At 53.3% G+C, this 23,785-nt stretch overlaps 5 protein-coding genes across 5 annotated transcripts; 4 read left to right on the forward strand and 1 right to left on the reverse strand.

Annotated features, from left to right (window-relative positions):
* Positions 1-3,182: 3,182 nt before the first annotated feature.
* Positions 3,183-5,253, forward strand: J4E92_002165 (uncharacterized protein; the record flags this gene model as incomplete). Its single annotated transcript, XM_051493570.1, has 4 exons — positions 3,183-3,308; positions 3,360-3,766; positions 4,196-4,614; positions 4,691-5,253. 4 exons carry the CDS (start codon positions 3,183-3,185, stop codon positions 5,251-5,253), a joined length of 1,515 nt encoding a protein of 504 aa, XP_051356801.1.
* A 4,873-nt stretch (positions 5,254-10,126) lies between these two features.
* J4E92_002166 (uncharacterized protein) lies at positions 10,127-12,028 on the reverse strand (the record flags this gene model as incomplete). Its single annotated transcript, XM_051493571.1, has 1 exon — positions 10,127-12,028. One exon carries the CDS (start codon positions 12,026-12,028, stop codon positions 10,127-10,129), a length of 1,902 nt encoding a protein of 633 aa, XP_051356802.1.
* A 1,416-nt stretch (positions 12,029-13,444) lies between these two features.
* VAC8 (Vacuolar protein 8) lies at positions 13,445-15,426 on the forward strand (the record flags this gene model as incomplete). Its single annotated transcript, XM_051493572.1, has 7 exons — positions 13,445-13,487; positions 13,539-13,624; positions 13,675-13,795; positions 13,848-13,961; positions 14,008-14,253; positions 14,303-15,052; positions 15,098-15,426. 7 exons carry the CDS (start codon positions 13,445-13,447, stop codon positions 15,424-15,426), a joined length of 1,689 nt encoding a protein of 562 aa, XP_051356803.1.
* Positions 15,427-15,998: 572 nt separating this feature from the next.
* On the forward strand, positions 15,999-18,052 carry J4E92_002168 (uncharacterized protein; the record flags this gene model as incomplete). The annotated part of the gene is made up of 3 exons (XM_051493573.1): positions 15,999-16,264; positions 16,319-16,698; positions 16,746-18,052. The coding sequence occupies 3 exons, from the start codon at positions 15,999-16,001 to the stop codon at positions 18,050-18,052; spliced, it is 1,953 nt and encodes a 650-aa protein (XP_051356804.1).
* Positions 18,053-19,479: 1,427 nt separating this feature from the next.
* On the forward strand, positions 19,480-22,717 carry J4E92_002169 (uncharacterized protein; the record flags this gene model as incomplete). The annotated part of the gene is made up of 3 exons (XM_051493574.1): positions 19,480-19,652; positions 19,705-20,470; positions 20,519-22,717. The coding sequence occupies 3 exons, from the start codon at positions 19,480-19,482 to the stop codon at positions 22,715-22,717; spliced, it is 3,138 nt and encodes a 1,045-aa protein (XP_051356805.1).
* Between the last annotated feature and the right edge of the window lie 1,068 nt (positions 22,718-23,785).

Consider the following 23,785-nt stretch of genomic DNA (forward strand, 5'->3'; position numbering starts at 1 on the left):
GCCAAGCCGCCAACGGGTGGCTGGCTCTTCTTTGAATGCCAATCTTCCAACACTCTTGATCAGCCGAAGACGCCATAAGGTAGATGAGATCTAAGCATCCCGCTGCCCAGCCTGCACCGGCTGAATCACAGCAATTATTGAATGCGTTGCCTGCAGCTTCCCACGGCCCTGAACGCCCTCGACTCCTTCGCGGGATGCTCTGGCCGCTGTGCCCTTCCTTTGGAACCCACAAGAAAGGGCTTGCATGCGCGGCTGATGCGGCAATTGCTTCTTCAATGCTTGTTAGCGATCCCGAACGGGCTTTCAGCAGACTTGGCTACTCTTGCATGCCGTGCCCGCCCGCACCTAAGCAATCTTTGCCTGCGTTGGCATTCTGTCTTATCGAAAAGTCAAGTCTGACTGCATCAAAAGCAGCCATGTCCGATGCATCACCCAGCATGGTGGGTATGTGTACATTGAGGGCGCCTAAAGGTCGCGCAATCACATCGCTTTGTTCTGTGGGTTAACTAGCATCACGAGATGGGCAGGGTACTCTGTCGGATCACCCCAGACAATGTGCACGGAGTCAGCCCAAGTATCCACAACGCCCACCAACACCGAATCCTTTGAACCTCGCTTCCAGCCAGAGGAGCCACCAAAGCTGGGAATAGTCTACAGTAATCATGACTATGTGGTGTACCGATGCTGGTTTAGTGTACTCCGACTCCGATCATGCGCAGCCACTCAACGAGATCCCACGCTCGGACCGTCGTAGTTGTCGGGATCTCCAGCCGTTCTTTCCTCTACAGGGGCAGAAATCAATGAATGACCGTTCGAGGCGCCTGCGCGAGCACGAGATCGTTGAAGGTCCTAACCAAAGCCTCCGTCCCGTTGGCCGCCGTCGAACACCACAAGCGCCGCGCCACGAATCGACACAATTATTCTCAGAGCCTTGCCACTGGGGTATTAGGCTAAAAGGCTTCTCATCACGACTCGGTGGCTGCTCTAGTCGAGCCACTTGGTAAAACATCGCAAGAAAGCCAGTTGGGACGGTCAGTGCCGATTCGAGGTGTAATAGTTCGTCGTATGTCGTAGTGATCGGACCCAGTCCTCCATTTCTCTGGTTTAGTGGTATGTGATCGCCGTCCATGGACGGTTCAGTCCTCTGTCTTTCACTCATTTGTTACTTCTAATAGATTTGAAAATAGACATGCGAAGAGACTGCCCATATCCTGGGCACAATACAAGAATAGCCTATACCAAACGGCTGCCAGCCTCCGATCTTTCATCGTATCCTGCCCCGACGCATGATATCTGACGATATCGACACGACCTTCGTACAACGGTGTATGAAATGTGCCATCTGCAGATGTCCTGCGGCTTTGCTTTTTCGGCCAAGCAAGTATGCGCATCCTGCGACACATCGCAGTGCTCAGAGCATACCGTGTTCTGCGTATCAGCTGACGCCATGTCTCGTTGTGTGTGCGCCGTTTGTATACCCGCCGAGCGTTGAGCGCGAATACGCCGGGATGCTGAGCACAACACACCCCCATATCTTGGGTGCACGCATCTCAATCAGATATGCCTCATGCTGACTGTCAGCTCGCTATTGATCTTGACAAGGAAATATGAGCTGCATTGTTCCGAGTAGGACCGCGTTCATTTCATTTCTAAACGCTGTGTCGACACCTATACGCCGGTAATCGGACCGAGAAGTAATATCATGGCCATATTTCGCTGTGTCAATTGATCGGCCTTCTGACCTTACGCACACTTTCCGGCGAATGGGTATTGTATTTGTTGACCTTTTTTGTATATGTCACAAAACTGCGAACAAGGACTACAGTCTCGGGGACCCCGTCGAATCCACGCTTTTGGGTCAGACGCCACGTCCACGAATTACAGGTTATTCGCGCACGATAGACCTTCTCAGCTATCTAAGACAGACACCAAAGCATCCGGGGACTCAGTCTTTTGCAGGACGACAAGTTGTTCTCAAGTCGAAGCAACGAGGCAAGAGGCAATGCCGAGAATAATGCTGCAAGCCACGACGGATGCTGAGGACGAGCGTCCTTAGCCCAAACACTGTATTGGTTGGGTGCGCTTACCAACTGTGCAACTCCCATCCATTGCCTCTCCAGCTCGGTTCCCCAATGACGAGGACAAGGCTGTATGCGCGCGCACTGTTCGTATGCGTCAATTTGCAGACAGGACAACAAGATGCTCACTAAGTCGCAACAGCTGATCATAAATTTCTAGTTGATGATACATACCGACGAACGAAGCGCTCATATTACGAGACTTGCGCACACCACAGACACGGACTACAACGAACTGCAGACACGGGACTGCTGGAAGAGTTGTACCCCACCACAACTGCGTCTCAATCGTGTCGCGTCCGCCAGACTGAGTGGTGTGAACAGTCATCACTATGGTAGTTGTTGATGAGCTGGGACCGTTGGAAGCGATGGAACCCCTCGTTGAACGTCAGGCCTTGTGCGTACGGGCTCCAATCGAAGAGGCTACCGTGTTGCGCGTGATGGCTATGCAGGCAACGAGTGCAGGTATGGTTGAAAATGAGACAGAATCTGGACCTAGTGCCGGGCTTGCGCTCTGTCGATATGTACGGAATGGGAATCTTTCCATGGTTGACAGAGGCGTAGGGCAGGCGATGCATGCGGCATCTACCTAGGCGCACTCAATAACGAGGACATTCTTTGCCCACCTCGTAGCTTGCCAGCAGTGTGAGGCATTGCTAAACATCATATTTATAGGTACGTATGGCCTCCGTCAGCTTTTTGGCTATCCAGAGACGTGAAGATGTTCTTTCATCGTCTTGGTCAGCTAAAGTGGGACGATTCGCGTTCCGTGGAGTAGCCGCCGCAGTTCGCGTCATGCCCAGGTGACTTTCCGCGTGCACGCGCCGTCATCCTTCGCATTGCATAGCCACACTCGCCCAATAGTCTCTTGCGCCCAGGACGTTGCGACCACGATCAGCAAAATGTGGAGCAGTAGCGGTTTGATACGAGGAAAGAAGTCTTGGGGCCGCGTCTGAATTCTTGGGTGTGCCACCGAAGATGCGCAGTTGATGTCCTTCCTACACCATCCAACTTAGCAACAAAACACTTCGGTCCGTATCTACTCCACGTTCGCTTTTCGCACACACGTTCGCTACCACTAGACATCGCATCATCTATCGGATCATGTTTGCGAAAACAGGCCTTCTTCTACTGACTGCAGCGGCGGGAGTGGTGAGAGGCGACTTCATGGTCTACACAGAACCGCCAATCCCCACGTCCGCCATTCCAACCTTCGCCAATCCATCCGATGTACGTTGAGCGCGAACCTGGGAGTCTACCGCTGTGCTGACAACTACGCAGGCCCAGAGCTGGACCACCTCCGTCTTCCTCAACGCGCAAATAGCGTACGGTCGCTTCACGGAATCCCTCGGCGAGCCCTACCAGTCCTCTCTCACGTCCGCGCGCTCCGAAATCGACGCCTTCGTTCGCACCGCGTCGAATTACAGCATTCCGGCTGAAGTCACCATGGCCGATGAGACCCCCACATACTTCTCCAAGCCAGATTGGTATACAGCCCTGCCGAGTGCGGCGAGGTCGTTCAAGGAACAACAGGTCAGCGATCAGTTCAGCATCGTGAGGAACGTTATTGCGGCGAGGGCTACCTCTACGACGGGTTCCGAGGGAGCCGCGATGCCGACTGCACTTGCTGGACAGTGGCTGGGGGCTGAGTTCGGCGTCATGGCTGCGGCGGCTGCGGCTGCCTTCTTGTAAGGAATACAAGAATTGCACCATGGGTAGATCGCATTTACACGAATAGAGTTCTAGACTGCAATTGTACCCAGGAGGTACGCGTCAAGACTCTGGATCATGCTATACAATGGATATATGGCGCGAAGAATGCCAACGAACGCACCTGTGCTCCCAAGGTGCAGTCAATCTGGAGTCCACCTACCATGTAATGCATTGATCAGCGTAAGCAAACCAGAGATGTGACATGCTAGCACATCAAGCCAAGTTGATGTACGCCCATCAAATCCTCCGCGAAAAGCACACCAATCAGGCACGTCGCTATACGCAGATGACCCACTCCTGACTATGCATTCTTGGCGACAATGGCATGCCAATCTAAGGGGGACAGTCTATAAGAGGGCATATACAAGATCCAAGGAGATGTGAAGCATCTAGACTCACTCTAGCAACAAAGACTCCATCCGTCTTTCCACAATGTCGACTTCCGAGCCAACCCACACACCACAACTCCGTCCTTTCTCAGTCCACGTCCACCCCATTCCTCCGACCGAACCAAAGACATGTGCATACGAGCGCCGCCATTCCAACTCTGCCAAGTGCAAGAACGCCTTGGTCTTCATTGGTGGGCTGGGCACTGGTCCGCATACAACCCCCTACCTAGGACCTTTGAATGACGCCTTGGAACACGCGAGTTTGAAAGATGGAAACGGCGTGCACTATAGTATCTGGGAGCTAAGAATGCGGAGTAGTTATACAGGTTTCGGATATGGAAGCTTGAAGGAGGATGCGGAAGACTTGAAGGAGTTGGTGCAGTATCTGAAGGAGATTGGGATGAAGAGGATTGTGTTGATGGGGAGTTCAACTGGTGAGTTGATGGACTATTATTCTAACAAGACGACGAGCTCATTCTTGGTTTTGGCTATTTACTAACGTGCAAGAAGGATGTCAGGCCATCATGACATACGCAACTACCCTCCCAGCGCCTCCCCCGGTTGACGGCTACATCATGCAAGCTCCAACTTCAGATCGCGAAACAGCTAAACTGCTCATGCCGCAGGATCCCATATCAGCCAGTCTCAAGCATGCCGAAGCTCTCATCGCTAAAGGCGAAGAAAAGACCATCATGCCTAACTCCTTCATCCCACCCATCATCACATCTCCCATAACAGCATACCGCTGGCACTCTCTAGTCTCCGTCGGTGGCGATGACGACTTCTTCTCTTCCGATCTACCAATTTCGACTCTCCAGTCCACATTCGGCAAAATGGACAAGCCGACGTTGATTCTGATGTCAGAGAAGGACGAGATGGTTCCCGCGTCTGTGGACAAGGAGGCCTTGCTGGAGAAATGGTTTGCTACGATCCCAGATGGTTTGGCGAGTAGGCAGTGTCAGGTTATTTCATTTGATGCTGATCATGAGCTCTCTGGTGATGAAGCAATGCGGTACTTCATCGAGACGGTTGTCAAATTTCTCGAGGGAATTGGGGAGAAATTAGTTGGATAATCATGAAAATACTCAAACTGATGGGTATCGAATGCATCGAACTTCCATCACGATCCCCGTAACATCCCTCCTCGCTAAAGCACAACACCACTCATTTCACCCCTGCTCCTCGTCACAGTCAAGATGACGTCAGTGGCCCGTCTGCAACCCACCCGTCCATCTCACCTTCCCGTCACGCATGCACAATCTAGCGACCCCGCTATGTCATGCATCCTATCTTCCAGGTTTCTGGTTCACCAAATACACCATTTAATCGCTAATGTTTAGTCCATGTTCTTTCTTTTGACGATACCCAGCACCACAGCTACTATCGCTACGCAGCCAACGCGCTCAAAATGGGTATACCGTACTCCCGCCAAATCAACGCTGCATTTGAACAAGTAACGCCTCTCGTAGCGGCGGGCTTCAAAGTCCTCCGTACAACACGCGATATCTCGATCTTGCTTGCGGTCATCCAGGTTCTTACCGTTATTCTCCTGGGATTTATTCTCGTTGCGCTCGTCTTGTTGCTATACTGCGTGAATCCGGATCTGGAGGTTCGTCGTTCCTTCTAGGATATCGGAGCCGATGGATTTAGATGCTAACACTATGTAGGAAGAAAGAAAAGCCATCGTCACGCCATGGCTCCGGTACTTCGCTGGTATAACGTTATGGTCGATATTCAAGACCTTGTTTTCTACGTTGGTCGTGATGGGGCTTGCAGCGGCGGCGACATGGCACTTTTTCGTGGCGAAGCAGTGGGTGGAGGATGTGGAGTACGACGCGAATGTCGATGCTGATAAGGCGTTGTCGGACTTGGATGGAGAAGGAGAAGGAGAAAGTGGAGGAAATGCAGGAAAGAAGGGAAAAGGTAAGGGGAAGAAGTAGGCAGGAAGTTCGTTGGAAGTGACAATAATGTGATTTGTTCAAGAAACCCCGTGTTGAGAAGAAGACCACACCGGTCCTACTTGACTACCGTAAACAACATACCCACGGCAGTGAATAACATACTCGCCGGCATGTCTCCGATCGCCACATCCATATGTTTCATAGACCTCACAACACCCTCTCCCTCGCACTAAACCCCTCACTATCAAGCAGCAACAGCGCAAACAAACCGCCCATAACCGGTCGAGCCTTGAAGTCAATACCAGAAGGTTGTGTCCCATCATTGGTCTGATACAGATCGGTAAAAGGATGGGAGTTAGGTGTCTCGTTCACCCACTTCGCCAGATCTCCAATGAACATATCCCTCGTCTCCTTACTTGCTACCGCAGCACAGAAGATCTCCCAGTCGGACTTTGTGTAGTAACGGTTCCGCGTGTCGAGGGGTACGCCATACTTTTCCTTGATGGTGGGGTAGAAGGCAGATTGTATATCGTAGATTTCTTGGGGCACGAGGTTGAGTCCGAGGAGACGGTCGTTGTACAAGTTATACAGCAGGCCGTGGGTAGTTTCGTTTCCGTAGTTGAGGATAGAGTGAGGCGGGTTGTCGGCCTTGTTAATGCCTAGATCAATCCAGCGGGTGATGTAGTCGTGGGCAATGGCTGTGTAGTTGTCTGCGTCTGCTGATTCGCCGATGATGCGCGCCATTTGGGACATGGCTTCGAGGCCGATGATGCCTTTTAGTGCGAGGTTAGTTTGGTTGGCGAGTGCGCCCGCAAAGTCGTCGGTAGAGAGTTGATCGGCTGGAAGGAGGCTTTCTTCTACAAGATATTCGGTCCATTGCTTTAGAATGGGGTAGTGTTGGGTGATGTAGTCGGTGTTGCCTGATAACTGGACGTATGCGAGCATCATGAACATATGGTTGCCGCATTCTTCCAGCGGCATATGTTCGTCCAGACCGTCTGGGTGGCCGGTAGCGTTGGGGTAGTGCGCTCCAAGATCATGAATAGCGAACTTGTTTGGATAATGCCCGCTCTCCTGGTTCTCGAAGTGCGGATCAAGCATCAGCTTGACTAATTCTGGGTTGGTATAGTAGAAGATTGGGGTGGCGGGGTAGATGACATCCACAGTCTGCATGTTTCCGTTGGATGAAATTTCCTTGAGAAAGAGGTAATGTTTGTCTTGAGTCCCGACAAGCTGAGTGGCACCGAATGCCTGACGAGCAGCTAGGCTAGTCAGGACAGCGTAATCATCTCCTGCAGCTGCTTTGGAATCCTTAGAGATCTTGTCGTCGAGCTCCGTAGAGAGTCTGTTGGACTCCTGGTAGTCTTTATAGAAGAAAGAAAGGGCAGCGAGATCGTCCTGGAAGTAACTCTTCCAAAGTGAGGGCACGTTATTGAGGCCATCGGCGCCCAGAAACTGTATAGCATCGTCTTGACATAGACCGATAGTGTACAGCTGGCTCTTCACGTCAGAACTGACGGAACCCATGTTTAGAGCGTATCCAAACACCGGCCACTCAGCGTTGATTGGTCGGAATTTGGAGTCTTCCGCGTTGTCGAGGCTTCCATCGTTGTCAAAGGCATCGCGGACTTCAGAGTCTGCGCCGGACTTATGGGTAAGACCTTCGACTGCTTCGGTGGAATAATACTGCTATTGTCAGATAATGATTTCACGCCTTTTGGTGGACTACTTACCCAATTACCCCACTCTGCGCGGTCGTTGACCTCACTCAAAGACTGTTGGTTTTGCTTCCAGATCTTGTGATAGCCGATACCATCTGATGTAGTACCGTAACTCCACTCAGCTACAGCAGCGACATCACCAGATGTCCATTCTACCTGCATTTTAGCCCAGTCGCACGTTTAAAAGGGAGCTAGAGATGCTTACCAGCACTGATATCTGTATAGACCTGTACGTCATGTTGAGAACCGTCTAAAGACGAGACCTCGACGTTCATGTACGCAAAGATAATAGATTGTCGCTTGAAGTCATAAGGAGTTATTGGCGATAGAAATGTGACTTTGAGCTGGACGGTATCGCCTGCGGTGATGGTGAAGATGCTCTTGGTCGACGTATATTCGTATGATGTCTGATTAGCGAAATCGTTGTAGCCGTCGGGTTTCCCCATCCAGACAAAGGTATTGCCATCGACTTTAACCAAGCCAGTCCATCCTAGAATCTGACCACTGCTTGGTGTCAACATGTATCCAACACGTAGCGTCGAGAGGGTTCTTACGTCCAGAATGATGGCCACTGGCCTGGAAGATAGCCTCCATTTCCCCCATCACTACCTGCAGGGAACCACGTGCTCAAATATGGACTCTTAACGGCCAGTGGTAGGGAGGGCGGACGGGCTGGAGTGAAGGTCGAGCCAGATTGTGCAGTAGTAGTAAGAAAGAAGGTGCACAGCACGCTAAGAATGGGAAAATACATCTTCAAGGATGCAAAATATTGATACCGGGCATGCGCGCAAACTCGGAGTAAGATGCAAAACGAAGTTTAAATAGACACGAAGTCCCGAGTCGATCTTCCTTTGGTATTACCACGTGCTCCCTGCAGCTAGCAATGAAAGATGCATGCACCGGTGCGTGAAAATGGCCATTTCGTTTGTCAAAGGGGCCGTGATGTTTGTTGACAGCTTCACCCGTTCTACGGTCAGCACTAGCTTGGATTTAACGTTCAAGTGACGATACAAATGTCAGGAAGAGTTACCGGCGAACCCCAACAGCATGGGCGAAGCGCCGAACCTTTTTGATATTACACCACATGATGAAACTTTAGTGTCACCTTACATTGTAGGCAACAAGTCCATGAAGCTCACTGACAAGGCTTTTTATCGGCGGCCAAGACTCTTGGTTACTTTGGCATATGCGGTGGTTGACCGCATCCGCAGACGTACGCCTGACGTACATCATAAGGTTATGCCAGGCTAGCTAGCGTCTGTGAGTACAAGGCTGATCAGTCCTCGAGACATGATGTCGGACTCGTGGTAATCAGTCGGGGAAATCAGGCGACCTTTTCTACTGCACTCTACGAGCGTCAAAACGAGGCCTTGCCTGATTTGGTAGAGCATCCACCACGCGCAATTAGAGGCGCTAAACAACGGTTTGCTTCCAGGACGGCAGGAGTGGCGACGTGAGTTGGCGCTGGCAGATTCACGATCCTCGTGATGCGACTGCTGCGGTGTTGATGAGCGACGAAGCACCGGTGTCCAGTAGTAGAGAGTACAAGTGACGTTGAACCGCGGGTTTGGAAGGAGTGGTACTTACAGTACACGAGCGCACTGCTAGCGTTGTAACCATTTGGATAGGGAAGGAGCTAAAGCACTCACAGCGCAAAAACATATGTGGGTGTCAGATACCCGAGAAGAGCCAGCCACGATAGCGCAACGCCGTCCGTGCTTGGAGCAGAATGTGTGGATGCGACGGAACGTGTGGGTGTCGTACTGCGGGGAAGGCGTGCGCGGATCCGGAAAGTGCCATCGACATGCTTGCAGGTTCTGTATCTGGGGTTACCACCGGTCCAACGCGGTAGCACGAAGACCACGACTGTAGGTCTTTTGGACAACGTTGCCACGTTGTGTACGTTAGCTGTCAAGTACCATGTGAGCACAACGATCATGAGACAGACAAGGCTTGTAAGTAGTGACAATACATTGCAGAAAGCTCATAAAAGTATGTCGTATGAGCCGCTGATAGTCGCCTGCGGGCATCACAAACAATGGAGTCTGTGGTGAAAACCACGCTCATCTGGGAGCCAAGTAAAGTACAATGCATCATGAGGCCATCCATCCTTTGACCCTACCATTGATAAGAAAACGCCGGGAAGACCAGGATCATGAGTGGAATAATAGTGCAGGGTATCCAAAAGCCAACGGAAGTGACTGAATCGCAGAATGCCGGATGATAAGCGAACACCAAATATGAGCAAGAAAAAACGCAATGCAAACCGGGTATCCAAGGCCTGTCCAACACCAAACGTAACTCGTACAAGAAAAATCATCAGCTCATGACTCCGCAACCCAAGGGCGAGCCACGTGCTCGAAGCGTTGCTCGCAGTCGCGCAACAATGCGCACTCTAGGATATCATGGACGTTCCAACGCTTTTCAACGTCAGCCTCAAGGCAACCTCTGACCAATGCGAGGGCGTCGTCGATGTTGCCTGCTTGGGCCGACTCTGCGTTACGTATGAGGTCCGCGTCCCATTCGCAGTTCTTGATCTTCTCAATCGTCTTGATGTCGAGGCCGTCGTTGAAAGGTAGAGTCGCGGTGAGTAAAGCGAAAACAACTACACCAAACGCCCAGATGTCCGCCGCAGGTGAGAATACAGGTCCAGGTGTATTGAACAACTCAGGAGCCGCATACTGTAGGCTACCAGCGATAGAAGTACTAGTCTCCGCGGGGCCTATGTTCTGGTTATCACCGATCGAGTGTGGCTCGGGACCATCGCGCTGGTCGCTGACAATGAAGTCTGCCATGCCGAAATCGCAGAGAAGAAGATCGCCGCCGTCTTTTTCAGCGTCGTTTACAGTCATGTCGAGAAGACAGTTCTCGAGCTTGATGTCGCGATGTACAACCTGGACGTCGTTGTGCAGGTAGCGCATGGCTGACGCCAGCTGATAGGCATAGCGCTTCACCAAATGAGCTGGTAGTCCGCTCTTCTTCTGGCGGCGTGTGTCGCGGATCAGGTCGAAGAGAGTCCCGCCCTTGTTCAGCCTGGTGATGCAGAAAGTGGCATAGTCGGTGGTGTATACCCTGAGGAGTGGAAGAATGTACGGGTGCCGTAGGAAGCGCCAGATCTCCACCTCGTGGTCGAACTGTGTCTGGATCTGTTCGTTCTCAATCTCAGACTTGTCCTGTTGCAGCCTGCGCACAATCTTGACAGCATCGATGACAGGTTTGCCGTTCTCCATGCTTGTAACCTCCTTCACGACGCTGAAGCCACCATAGCCAATCTGTTTTCCAATAATGTACTCGCTGTCATAGCCAATGCCTTGGCCTTCGTCGTCTGGCTCGGGCGCCTTGATTGGAGCCTCGGACGCCTTGTAACGCGCCAGGAAGGAGGCAGCCGGCGACATGGACGACAGAGAACGGCCGGAACGGGCAGACGATCGACGGCTAGTCCTCTTCACACTGCCGTCCTCGCCAATCTCCGATCTCCAGCTCTTGGTCCGAGGTGGGCCGCCGCGGCGCGGAGAGGGCGAGAAGAGGGGAAACTCCATGGGGGAGGTGGCAGGCATTGGCGAGAGCATGTACTCGGACGGCGCCTCGAGAGGTGTTTGCGCCTCGTCTAGCGGCGGCGAAGCGGTAGTATCAGACGTCAAGGATGCGACTTGGTCGCGGTACTCGGTGTCGTTTGCCAGGTCATCTACGGTGGACTGGACGAGTGGGTATCGGGACTCTCCAACGCGGTACTGCATGTTGCGGCGCATGGTGTAGGGCATCTCCATGTAGTCTGGCTGCGAACCATCCGAGTAGCTTCCATTTTCGGGTGTGCGTGAATGCGACTGCCGTGAAGACTTGGGCACGGGCACGCCCAGGCCGACGCCCTCTCCCGTGTCGAGCCGGACTTCATTGTTGAAGCTGATGCTCGTCTTTCGCTGCCTGAATTTGGCCACAAAATCCTCGTCACTTCCGCTGCTGCCTACAGCCAGGGAGCCCTCATCGTCGGACTCGGCGCGCAAGTCGGCGCCATGGTGGTCACGCGTAGGGAAAGAGGCGCGCGAGATGTTCTGCGGTTCTGCAGCAGCGAATTCGGCGGTTAGCTGGGACTGGCCATGGTTGTGCGGGGACTGTTTACGGGCTAGAGGCGCGAAAGATGCAAAGGTGGAAGCGACGGGTTTGTGGGGAGTCGAGGTGTCGAGTTTAAGCTTCTGGAAAGTGTGTGAGGGTTCTGAAATTGGGGCCATTAAACCGGTTCACAGTGAGAGCAAACCTCTTTTTACACCGGCGAGGGGGTGTATTAATGTGTGCGGCGATCGTGGGGTGAGTCGCGCGGCGAAGGGCGAAACCGGGAAGTAAAGTAATAAGATTATGTTCGGGCTTGGTGACAGCGGAGTGCTAGCGGAACGAGGAAATTGCACGCGCGCCGAGCCACGGTATGCCTGGGGAAATTGCTCGGGGTGGCAATTGATTGATGGATCTGGGGTGTAGGTGATTGAGGAGAAGGGCAGAAATGGGAAAGGAGGGCATAGTTCTTTGTCCAGAATATTGCTTCTGGTCCTCCGCTCGGAGCCTCCCCCACGCATGTTGTTAATAGGCGGCCGTCAGCGGAGGCGCGGGCGCAGAGGCACGTGAGCGGCCGTGAACCAGCCATGCAGTTATGCGCGCCTATGGGACGCGTTCGCAGGGTAATCTGCTGCTTTTGCGCATAGCGAGTGGGTGCTCGGTGAAGATTCTGGGCAGTCTAACGCAGTAGGTGTGCTGGATGATCCATGGTATAGCAGACAGCCAAGCAGCCGTCGCCGCATCGCGACGGGTAGAGGGCGAGGAGAGCGGCTACCCCGCACAGAGGCTCTGCAGCGAGCTGCGCAGCACCATGGCTTCATTCATGAGGTTTGGCAGGCGGTGATAACAGTGACAGAGGACGTGGGGCGCGTCCGACAGATGGCCTGCATGGCGGGCCGCTAGACCGTACATGACGCCGGGCGTTGCAAAGGCGAATAGGGCAGCATGAGGGCCATAATTGTGACCTGGCCGGCGCATTGTTGGTTGTACACGTCAAACGGCCGAAACATGACGTTGCGGCCGCCGTGAAGCTCGACGCGGTTGGCTCGTCACGGCGGCCAGCAAGAGGCATTGCCCGGGGTCCCTGTCTGCATCGCTGGACCCTTCAAGCCGCGCCGACTTGACCGAGTTGACGATAGCGGAGGCAGGGAAGCTTGAAATGCACATATACATCATCTTATAGGATTGCTGGGATCGTTGCGATAGGGCCTTGGAAGAGCGCGAACGCCCGCGCAGCTGCTCGAGTATCGCATAGCAGCCAGAATACACACTGCACAATCGCATCCACGCGGCTCTCTGCTGTCAAATCGTCGTCTTCTTCACGTGAAGCTGGCTAGCTCGACGCTTGTTGACTGACTGCATGCACGGGCGACGCTGCCGCCCGCCTAGCACACCTCCAAGTTCCATCTGCCAAGCTCGATTCAACACCCTGGGGCGGGTGACAACATCACCAAGCTCATCAACCCATCGCACCGGCCCAACCTGTCTCCCGTCGCCAGCTGCACGCATTCTTCACTGCGCCACCGCATTGTTGGCTGAACCTGCAGACCCGACACCAGCTTCACTCGGCCGGACTGCGACCGTCTGCGCCTCCAGCCATGGGCGTCTCCGACCTCTGCTACCGATTCTTCTGCTGCGGCGGTCAGTCGACCCAAATCTTTGCCGTGGGAGCTTGCTGACAAAATCCGACAGGCCGCTCGAGAGACAGCATATATGACCCAGTGCTGGCCGACAGCGAGCGGGAAGCTGTTGCCGACCTGCTGGGCTTCCTCGAGAACGTACGCTGCCCACCGCCTCTGCTGCAGCTGCTCCATGCTAACTTGCGCAGCGAGCCGAGACCGACTTCTTTTCTGGCGAACCCCTCCGCGCGCTGAGTACGCTGGTATACTCGGACAACATCGATCTCCAGCGGTCCGCAAGCTTGACATTTGCCGAGATAACAGAGCGAGGTACATGACCCGGCACCACACCTACATGCAGCATCTAACACCATCCGTCTAGATGTCAGAGAGGTCGACCGAGACACCCTGGAGCCTATTCTGTTCCTGCTCCAGAACCCCGACATCGAAGTACAGCGTGCAGCGAGTGCCGCCCTGGGCAATCTGGCGGTAAACAGTACGTTCACACCCTACATCCTCGACGCCATGACTAACCATCGCAGCCGAGAACAAGGTAGCCATTGTCGCACTGGGAGGCCTTGCGCCATTGATCAAGCAGATGAACTCGCCCAACGTCGAGGTGCAATGTAACGCCGTCGGGTGCATCACCAACTTGGCGACACACGAAGACAACAAAGCGAAGATCGCACGCTCCGGCGCACTGCAACCTCTCACAAGACTAGCAAAGTCCAAAGACATGCGCGTGCAGAGGAATGCCACCGGCGCGCTGCTGAACATGACGCATTCAGGTAAGATGCTCGCAGTGTTTCATCATGCTTTGCACTGACACAGTACCAGACGACAACCGACAACAGCTCGTGAACGCTGGCGCTATTCCCGTCCTCGTCCAGCTGCTATCCTCGTCCGATGTCGATGTCCAGTACTACTGCACCACAGCTCTCAGCAATATCGCTGTCGATGCAAGCAACCGCGCCAAGCTGGCACAGACTGAGGGCAGGCTGGTTGGCTCCTTGGTACACCTCATGGAGTCGTCCTCGCCCAAGGTGCAGTGCCAGGCTGCACTCGCTCTTCGTAACCTAGCATCGGACGAACGCTACCAGCTCGAAATTGTGCGCGCTCGTGGTCTACCCTCCCTCCTCCGCCTGTTGCAATCGTCCTACCTACCGCTTATCCTATCCGCCGTCGCATGCATACGAAACATCTCCATCCACCCTGCCAACGAATCGCCTATCATCGAAGCTGGCTTCCTCAAGCCCCTCGTAGATCTGCTCGGCTCCACCGATAACGACGAGATCCAGTGCCACGCAATTTCCACCCTGCGCAACCTCGCGGCAAGCTCAGACAAGAACAAGCAATTGGTTTTGGAGGCGGGTGCCGTGCAGAAATGCAAGTCGCTCGTGCTCAACGTGCGACTCCCGGTGCAGTCTGAGATGACGGCAGCAATTGCCGTTCTTGCCCTTAGTGAGGAGCTCAAGCCCCATCTGCTCAACCTGGGCGTCTTCGATGTACTCATTCCACTTACCGAGTCGGAGAGCATTGAGGTTCAAGGCAACAGTGCGGCCGCTCTGGGAAACCTGTCTTCCAAGGGTAAGTCTAATCCGTCGCTAATACAATTATCGCTAACAAGTACAGTCGGTGATTATTCGATATTCATCCAGAACTGGACGGAACCCGCAGGCGGAATCCACGGTTACCTCCGCCGCTTCTTGGCGAGCGGAGACCCAACCTTCCAGCACATCGCGATCTGGACACTGCTACAGCTACTCGAATCGGAAGACCAACAGCTGATGGAGCACATTGGCAAGTCGAACGAAATCATCGACATGGTGACCGAGATCGCCGAGCGCAACATCGAATCGGACGACGAGGACAACGAAGACGGCGAGGGCGAAGTCGTCACCCTCGCACGCAGATGTCTTGAGCTGCTTGGCAAGAGCCCCAAAACTCTCGTCGAAGGATAGAGAAGAGTTGGATCGCATCTTATACCCTGTTTATCGGTTGTTCATCGCGTTGACACTCTTGCTCGTATCCGCCATATTCCGGTTCTCTGCTAATGCGTTCATGTTACACACTGCTTTTGGGCATCTTGGAGGCTGGCGTTCAGGGAGCACAATCATCCTCAGTATCTCTAGCGAGCATTGGCGGAGCGGGCTTTTTACATACATTGGCATGCACATAACTTACCACTACTCTTACCTGAGCATTCGACGCGGACAAATTTGTAATTGATAGAGTTGGATCGAGGCTTCGGTCGTCAGGAAACGAATTAGATGATGTTCCGAGACTCGTAGCCTTCAGTGATGACATGCTTGACTGTGACTATGTAACAAGGCCTATTGCAAAATGAACAATGAAAGGCGAGAGCATCCGCTTATGCACCGACAGGTCTTTGCCAGGGACTAGTCGAGGCCCCTCACCTAGACATGTGACGTCGCGTTGGAGCTAACGAGTTATCGATAGCCAAAATATTTGCGACTCTCAGCGTTGCGCGAGTCACCACGCACTGCCCTCTAACAACACTCGTATAACAGCAATGCCGCCAAAACCAAGAGGACGGGGAGCTAGTCGCGCCCGCGGCAGCGCAAGGGGAGGAGCAGTAGCAGGGCGAGCCACAACTGGCGCGAGCGAAACCACAGATGCGACCCCGCAAAGCACAGCTGTCGCAGATGCCTCGGAAGCTGCTGCTGAGCCTGTGGTCCCCAAGCAAGAAGACGGCGATGCGAAACCTGTCATTAGTGATGATGGCGCGTCGGCAGCCATAGAGTCGCAAGTCTCTGAGGCGCCTTCAGCGACTGCATCGTATGCTCTGTTCCCACATCTACTCTGACGGCAGTACTGACATACGTACAACAGGGCTGTCGCATCACCCCAACCTAGCGCAGAACCATCCACCCGCGCTCCGGTGCAAAGACTCGGCAGTCTCCAGGGCTCAGTGCCTCCTTCGCGATCTGCATCACCGTCTGTACGCGGCCGCGGCGGCACAACTCGAGGGAAGAGGGGCGTCAAAACCCCCGCCTTTACCGGGCGAAGGAGCAAAGAGGAGCGAGACGCTATCGCGAAAGAATTGGCAGCCCGCGACCGGGAAAGGACAAAGGAGCAGGTTGCTGCGGAAGCTAGGAAGCAGGCGGACGCAACAAGGGCAGCAAGACGAGAAGCCAGCAAGCTGAAAAACGCTAGAGGTGGATTCAGTGGTGTTGCCAGTGGACCATTCTCGTTGGGCAGCTCCAAGGAAGGCATGTCACTCGCTCTGGCATTGGTTCTACGTACTGACCTTGACTAGACAGGAAGAACAACCCGAATCGCGGATACTCTGGTTTCGGATCCGGATCGGGCTCAAGAGCGGAGCGCGTCAAGAACGAGGACGGCAGCTATGGAGGGTCAGGTTCCCGCTCGGGTGGAGGTGGCGGAGGTGGAGGCGGAAGTGGAGGTGGTCCATCTATCAAGAGAGAAGATGGCGGCCTCGTATCGTCTGATGAAGAAGACGAGGCTGATGTGCCGCGCAAGGACATCGACTTGATCGAAATCTCCTCGGACGAAGACGAAAGCAAACCCAAAAGCGCACCCACATTACGCGGAGCAAGAACAGCGTTACCCGTACGCATCGGAAGGAAAGAGCACCAGGAACGGACATTTGGCATCAATACAGAGGCAAGCTCAGAGACTGCGGCGAAGATATTGGAGCAGGCAGAATCGAGTGGGCAGTCACTCAAAGATGCTGCATCCGAACAAACAAGCCGGAAATCCAAGAACAAACCGAAGGACATGGAGATCACAGGTTCGCGGAAACAGTTCAAGGGCGTCTGGCACGATTCGGAAGACTCAGACGTCGTTGTCAAGACTGAACCTACTAGTGAAGACGAGAACATGGTCGATGCCGAGCAGGTGGGTCAGCCTGACGCTCCAGCTCAACCCACAGAGAAACTGGAACCACAGTCACCAGATGCCGAACGAAAGCCTAAACTCAGAAAGAAGCCTATAGCAGAGCCAGTCCTCCAAACCGATGAGGATCGCGCTGAATGGGCACGCTTCCAGTCCAATCTACGTCATATCCGAGCCGAGTTAGGTCCAGAAGAAGTACCACAGGTCGACGGGTCCGGCGATGTACCTATGGCAGACGCCGCCAGCACGGAGAAGAAGCCTACGGTGCGAGACAACAACGTCTACCTGTTTCAGATACCACCCCTCATGCCCGCGGTAGAGCCACCGTCCATCAAGAAAGAAACCTCCGACCCTCAGCCCGCTCAACCGCCTGCGCAGCCATCAGTCAAGCCGGATCCAAAGATCAAACTCGAGGAGGGCAGCTTCTCCGACCCCTCTGCTAGATCAAGGGAGGGCGTCCGATTCGGGAGTGGGTTGGTAGGGAAGTTGCGTGTGCATGAATCCGGCCGCACGACACTGGACTGGGGCGGCACAAGTTACGAGCTTACACCTGGACAAAAGGCCAGTTTCCTCCAGGAAGTTGCTAACCTTAGCATCCGACCTGAAAGCGAGAGGACGGCGCCGGAGGACGGGGGCGATGCAACAAGTCTTGGTAGAGTGAAGGGAAAGTTCGTGGTGGTGCCAAACTGGGGAGAAATGCTAGGGTAGGGTTTGATTTGACCCAGCCCTGGAGGCGTTCGCGACATGCATATCCTGGCGCTACAGGGATCAGTCAAAGTTTATGGGTTCTACATATGTAACTGCATCTCCCAGGACTGATATTGAAGTCCGCCACCAATCAGCAACAACTGCTTGAGATGAAGACAAAGATTTGTACAAGAACGGGCGTTTTGCGTGAAACAGTAACTCGCAGCATTTCGCGCCTTGCTCCAATCGGCTCGGTAAGACTACCAAGGCGTGCATGCCAAAGTTCTAGACAATAGACGTAGCGTGGGGACGACGACGGACGAGGCGGATCTAGGTCACTGCTGCGTCAACTAGTCGCTCGGCCAGGAATCCCATGGTGGCAAGTAGCGAATTCCGAATTCCCATGACCGGCCGACTCGTGCACCTGCTTCCTGCTGCAACACCTGCGTCTTCGCACACTGCAAGAGTACGGACCCATCTCAGCCATTGCATGCAATAGGACCGATATAATAACCTTCGGCGCGCTTTCGGCACCTTCCCGTGACTATCCCCAGCATTCCCCACGCGCCATCCAATCACAGCATTGACGACGCAGATCTGCCACCATGGAAGCGGACATCCGAGAGCTATATGACAGCGACCCACGGCCAACCTTTATCGTCGACTGCCAAGCTCCGACTACCATTCATCATGTCAACACCGCCCTACTCACGATTCAACATATCGCATCATCGCTGCATTCACATTCCGCGCTGAGAGACTGGTGGGATCCTGCGAGTAGAGTTGCATCACGCCATCAAAATGAGTTCCTGCATGGCCGATACAAATGGGCTAAATTTACATGCAATCGCTGGTTGATTGTCACCCTCATCGAGCAGCCAGCACCGAATGATGAACAGCCTAGCCATCTGCAGGAGCCTGCGCAAGTGGCCCGAGGGAGGCTTGCCTCACCACGTCTGCAACCAGTGCCAGACACCATCTTTACCGTCAAGATCCAGTCGCCAGAATTACGCGCACATGTCGAACATATGCGAAATGTCAATTGGTCTAAGACATCACTCGGCCCGATCAGTTCCTGGGGTTATGAGGGTAAAGTAGCCGCCACGAATAGCTCTCAAGATGTCTTGCTAACTCATCACTAGTATGTAGCTCCCTTGCCATGCTTTGCTAATGCGGTGCTAAGAAATCTTACTATTCGTGCTAACAGCTTGATAGCTCAACGTTCTGGTTACCACACTAATGCTGGAAACCCGGCCCACGGCTCTCTTCCTTGGTCCCGAGCATACCATACTGTACAATCTCGCGTATGCCTCTGTCAGTGGCTCAAGACATCCCGCTATTCTCGGTCAAAGTATTATTGATGCTTGGTATTTATTTCAGGCGCACATACAAGGGTCCAGTATCTAACTCGCTCCAGGCCTGAACTTGCCGATCCTGTTAGTGCCACGATGGCTCGCTCAGAGCAGACACGTTTCGCAGATGCTCCAGAAGAAGAGTATCATTTCATGGTTGAACGATTTGGCTTTGTCGAGGAAGCCTTCTTCATGTGGAGCTTGGTACCCCTTGTGGGTGTTAAAATGGACGGCATGTATTCCATCGTGACTGAGGTGACGAAACAAAGGTAGATATCCTGCATATTTGCTACGAACGACAGACTGATTCACCAAACATAGATTATTGGAACGTCGTGTCGCTGCCCTGCTCAAAGTAGGCCAACTGACTAGCAAGGCAAGAGGCACCAAACAGTTCTGGCACAGCTTAGCCGAAGCTGTCAGGCCTTTCGAATACGACTTTCCGGCAGCCGTTCTGTATTCGCAGTGCGAGTTACATGACATGGCAGAATGCGACATATCACCGAGAGGACCAATTAGTGAATGTACGCTCGAATGGTCTATCGGCTACAAGCCTAATCACCCGGCCATACCTCCGCAGTTGGACATAAGCAGCGATGATGGCTTAGCTCGCGCTATGCGCGACGCAGCAAGAGATGGGACTGCACTTGTGTACCAGGAAGAAGGAGGCGTATTGCCGCAATCGCTATACCATGATCTCGAGAAGCGAGGCTTTGGAGATCCCATAGAACGTTTTATAGTAGTCCCAATCAGGACCTACGATGAAACTATCGTGGGATACCTTCTGCTCGGCCTGAACACGCGGCGGCCGTTCGACGACGAATACAAGGACTGGATCAAAGTGTTTTCCAACTTGCTCGGTGCCTCTGCGGCCTCGGTAGCACTTCACGAAGAGGAGATCAGGAAACGAGAACTCCAGGAAGCACAAGCTGCGAGAGATCGAGCAGCTCTCAATGCAGAAGTTGCGAATCTCACACTGGAAGCCAGTCACGTAGCTGAACAGCTCCGCAACTTTCACGATATCGCGGATGAAGTCGGCCTAGGGTACTTTGAAATCGATGTCAATGGCATATTGCTTCATGCTAACGTAAGGACATTTTGGTTAGGAAACTGGATGTAACTAATCTCAAGTTAGGAAACGTACTTTGCTCAGACTGGCCACCGGAGAGACTTTCTCGAGGCCCCGGTGTCGGCTTATAAGGAGTGCGTCTTTGAAGAGGACCTAGCCATGGTGGATAGCCAATGGAAGATGCTTGTATCCGGCTCACCGGCGACATTCGAGATACGATGGAAGCGACCAGGCCCGAATCATCAGAGTGGAGAAGCTGGCGGCGACATTCCTGCTGCCGACAACGTTCTTTGGACATTGTCAGCATGTATGCCTATCAAAGGCGCAAACGGGCTTGTCACAGGCATATTCGGATGCAATACCGATATCAGTGCTCAGAAAGAAGCGACTAAATCCGTACTATTGCGATCGGAAGCAGAGCGACGTCTGGCTTCCTTTACAGAGCTTGTACCCGTGGGTTTATATCATCTCAACCCAGACTTGACGATGAGATATGTCAACGACCAGTGGTTCCGCATTACCGACCATCCCAAAGTGCCCTTCGATCAAGTAGACTGGCGGACTATTATTGATGACGATTTGATCGACCGATGTGTTCATGAAATCGAGGTCGCCAGACGCAAACGAGGACCACATACCTTCTCAATAAACCTCAAGAAGAGGTGGATGGGTCCTGACGGTATTGAGACACCCACTTGGATTCTTGTCAGCGAGACGGCGTATCCCGATGAGACTGTGACGGGAACCATGACTGATGTCAGTCACATGGTATGGCTTGAAGCTATTCAGAAGAACAGAGTCGGAGAAGCGCTCGAGGCAAAAAGGCAGCAGGAGAACTTCATTGATATGACGTCTCACGAGATGCGGAATCCATTGAGCGCGATGGTGCAATGCGCGGACTCTATATACTCATCTCTGAATGAGATGAATGAACTCGCGAGCGGAGATACCTTGGGATTACCTGTCATCCAGACACAACTAAAAGGCTTGATCAGCACCAGTATAGACGCAGTCGATACGATACAAGCTTGTGCTACCCACCAGAAGCGAATTGTGGACGACATATTGACGCTGTCGAAACTCGATTCAAAGCTGTTGGTCATCAGCCCCATGGTGCTACAACCCTCGGCTCTTCTACAAGACGCCTACAAGATGTTCAAGGACGAGGCGAACAAAGCTCGCGTGGATCTGGAAGTGAGATATGACTCGTCCGTTGCGGATTTGAACATCGACTGGGCGATACTGGACCCCAGCCGGGTTTTACAGGTCCTTATCAACTTGCTCACCAATGCCATCAAATTCACCCAAAGCCAAGAAGTGCGCAAAGTCGACGTTATCATGAGCGCATCACGCGAGGCAGAACAGATGCCCGGTATAGAGTATGTGCCCCAAGAAGCGGTCAAAAAAGATTTCCTGACGCAAGCTGAATGGAACAACGCTGGGGAGCCATTCTATCTACACTTTACTGTCAGAGACACGGGATGCGGTCTGTCACCCGAGCACAAAGCCAAACTATTCCTACGCTTTTCGCAGGCGTCCCCAAAGACACATGTTCAGTATGGCGGCTCAGGCTTAGGCCTGTTCATCTCGCGCGAACTCACCGAAATGCAAGGCGGAAGCATCGGCGTATCCTCCACTCACAATGTTGGGTCAACATTCACATTCTACATCAAATCACGGAGGGCAAAGAATCCAAACACCCTTTCGACCACAAATGGCCACAAGAAGAATGGCAGCCTGTCGAATCGGTCCAAGGCTCAAATCATCCAAGGCGATATCAAAGCCCCCGAGGGAGCACTACCTACCGCTGTCCCCATGGAAGATCAGGAAAATGGGAGAGTAATTGATGATTACAAATATCACATTCTTATCGTAGAGGACAACCTCATAAATCAACGCGTCTTATCCACCCAGCTCAAAAAGCTGGGACACACAATTCACGTCGCAAACCACGGTTTTGAGGCTCTCTCCCAGCTATCGCGCACATCATTCTCTCCGACACCAAGCGAAACACCGCCTCTTCCGCTCTCCGTTGTGCTTATGGACGTTGAGATGCCCGTAATGGACGGCTTGACCTGCACAAGACGAATACGGGAAATGGAGAAGAATGGCGAGTTGAGTGGGCATGTGCCGATTATCGCGGTCAGTGCGAACGCGAGAAGAGAGCAAATTGATATGGCGAAGGAGGCAGGCGTGGATGAGGCGATCTGTAAACCTTTCCGCATCCCGGAGTTGGTGGCGTTGATCCGGGGACTGGGGGTTTGAGGGGAATGAAGTGGGCGGCGATGCGGCGTGGATCCCGAGGTTTGCTGCATTCAGACTATTATATCGTAGCAAGTACGTAGTATGCAAGGCAATGTATACTTCTACTCAAAACGTATGCTGTTGAATGCGACACACTCTCTAGTCACGACTAGAGTGTGAGTCAAGGATTCACGCAATGCCAGCGTAGATCAGGATGAGGATCAGGATCAGGATCACGTCTGCCTACAGGCTTTCACGCCGCCCATGCCATGAACATAGTTCGCTGATGACGCATTTGAACCACGATCAGCGATTGAACCATCCTAAAGCTCTATCGAAAAGCCCCCAAATTGCTTCCAGAACATGTGCATCTAGCGAATCTTAGTTTTGTGCAAACTTCCGCCGTATAGTGAGCCGAGTGGTCTCCCCCAGACCTAGTGCGACTACCCTCAGACGCGTCCGAGCACGCGTCGTCCAGTCAACTAGTGGGGATCACTCGTGTAGTAACGCCATCGAGATCGCAAACCCGTACAAAGTATGTGTGGGATCAGGGAGCACGTCAGGGGAAGGTGAGGATCGCATAGACGGAACAGCTTCAGACGCGTCCAACACGGTCTCACGACGCGTTCTCGGGCCAAAACATGTCCAACTCGGCGTGTGACGAGTCGAGTGGAGCCAACCAGCCATCAGCGTCAGATCATTATCAGAGAAAATCTAATCTGATCCGAGGCCGGAACGAGCACGGCCAGATGGCAGCCAATGCAAGCGTCGAGACGGGCCTCGAGGCGGGCCAATCTGGGTTTCAAATGTATTTCCAAGCCTTTGTTCAGCCGCCAAATGCAGGACTAACTAGTCGCGGAAACGGCCCTTGCATGTTGTGGTGGGGAGACTCGACTCATAGCGCGTTGCGACGCGTCTGGCACAGACGGTTTTTGCGTGAAAGCTCGTGGCTGGGCGACGCGCTGGAAGACGTTGACGATGATTGTCGACGACCAACAGGCAGAAAGAACGCAATATGGGTGTCGTTGGAATGCGCGTGCTCGATTATGTAGTTCAGGCAAATTTATAGTGTAATCCGATGTTCATAGG

Source organism: Alternaria infectoria, assembly GCF_024043175.1.
Source record: "Alternaria infectoria strain BMP 0036 chromosome Unknown scaffold_2, whole genome shotgun sequence".
Lineage (NCBI taxonomy): Eukaryota > Fungi > Ascomycota > Dothideomycetes > Pleosporales > Pleosporaceae > Alternaria > Alternaria infectoria.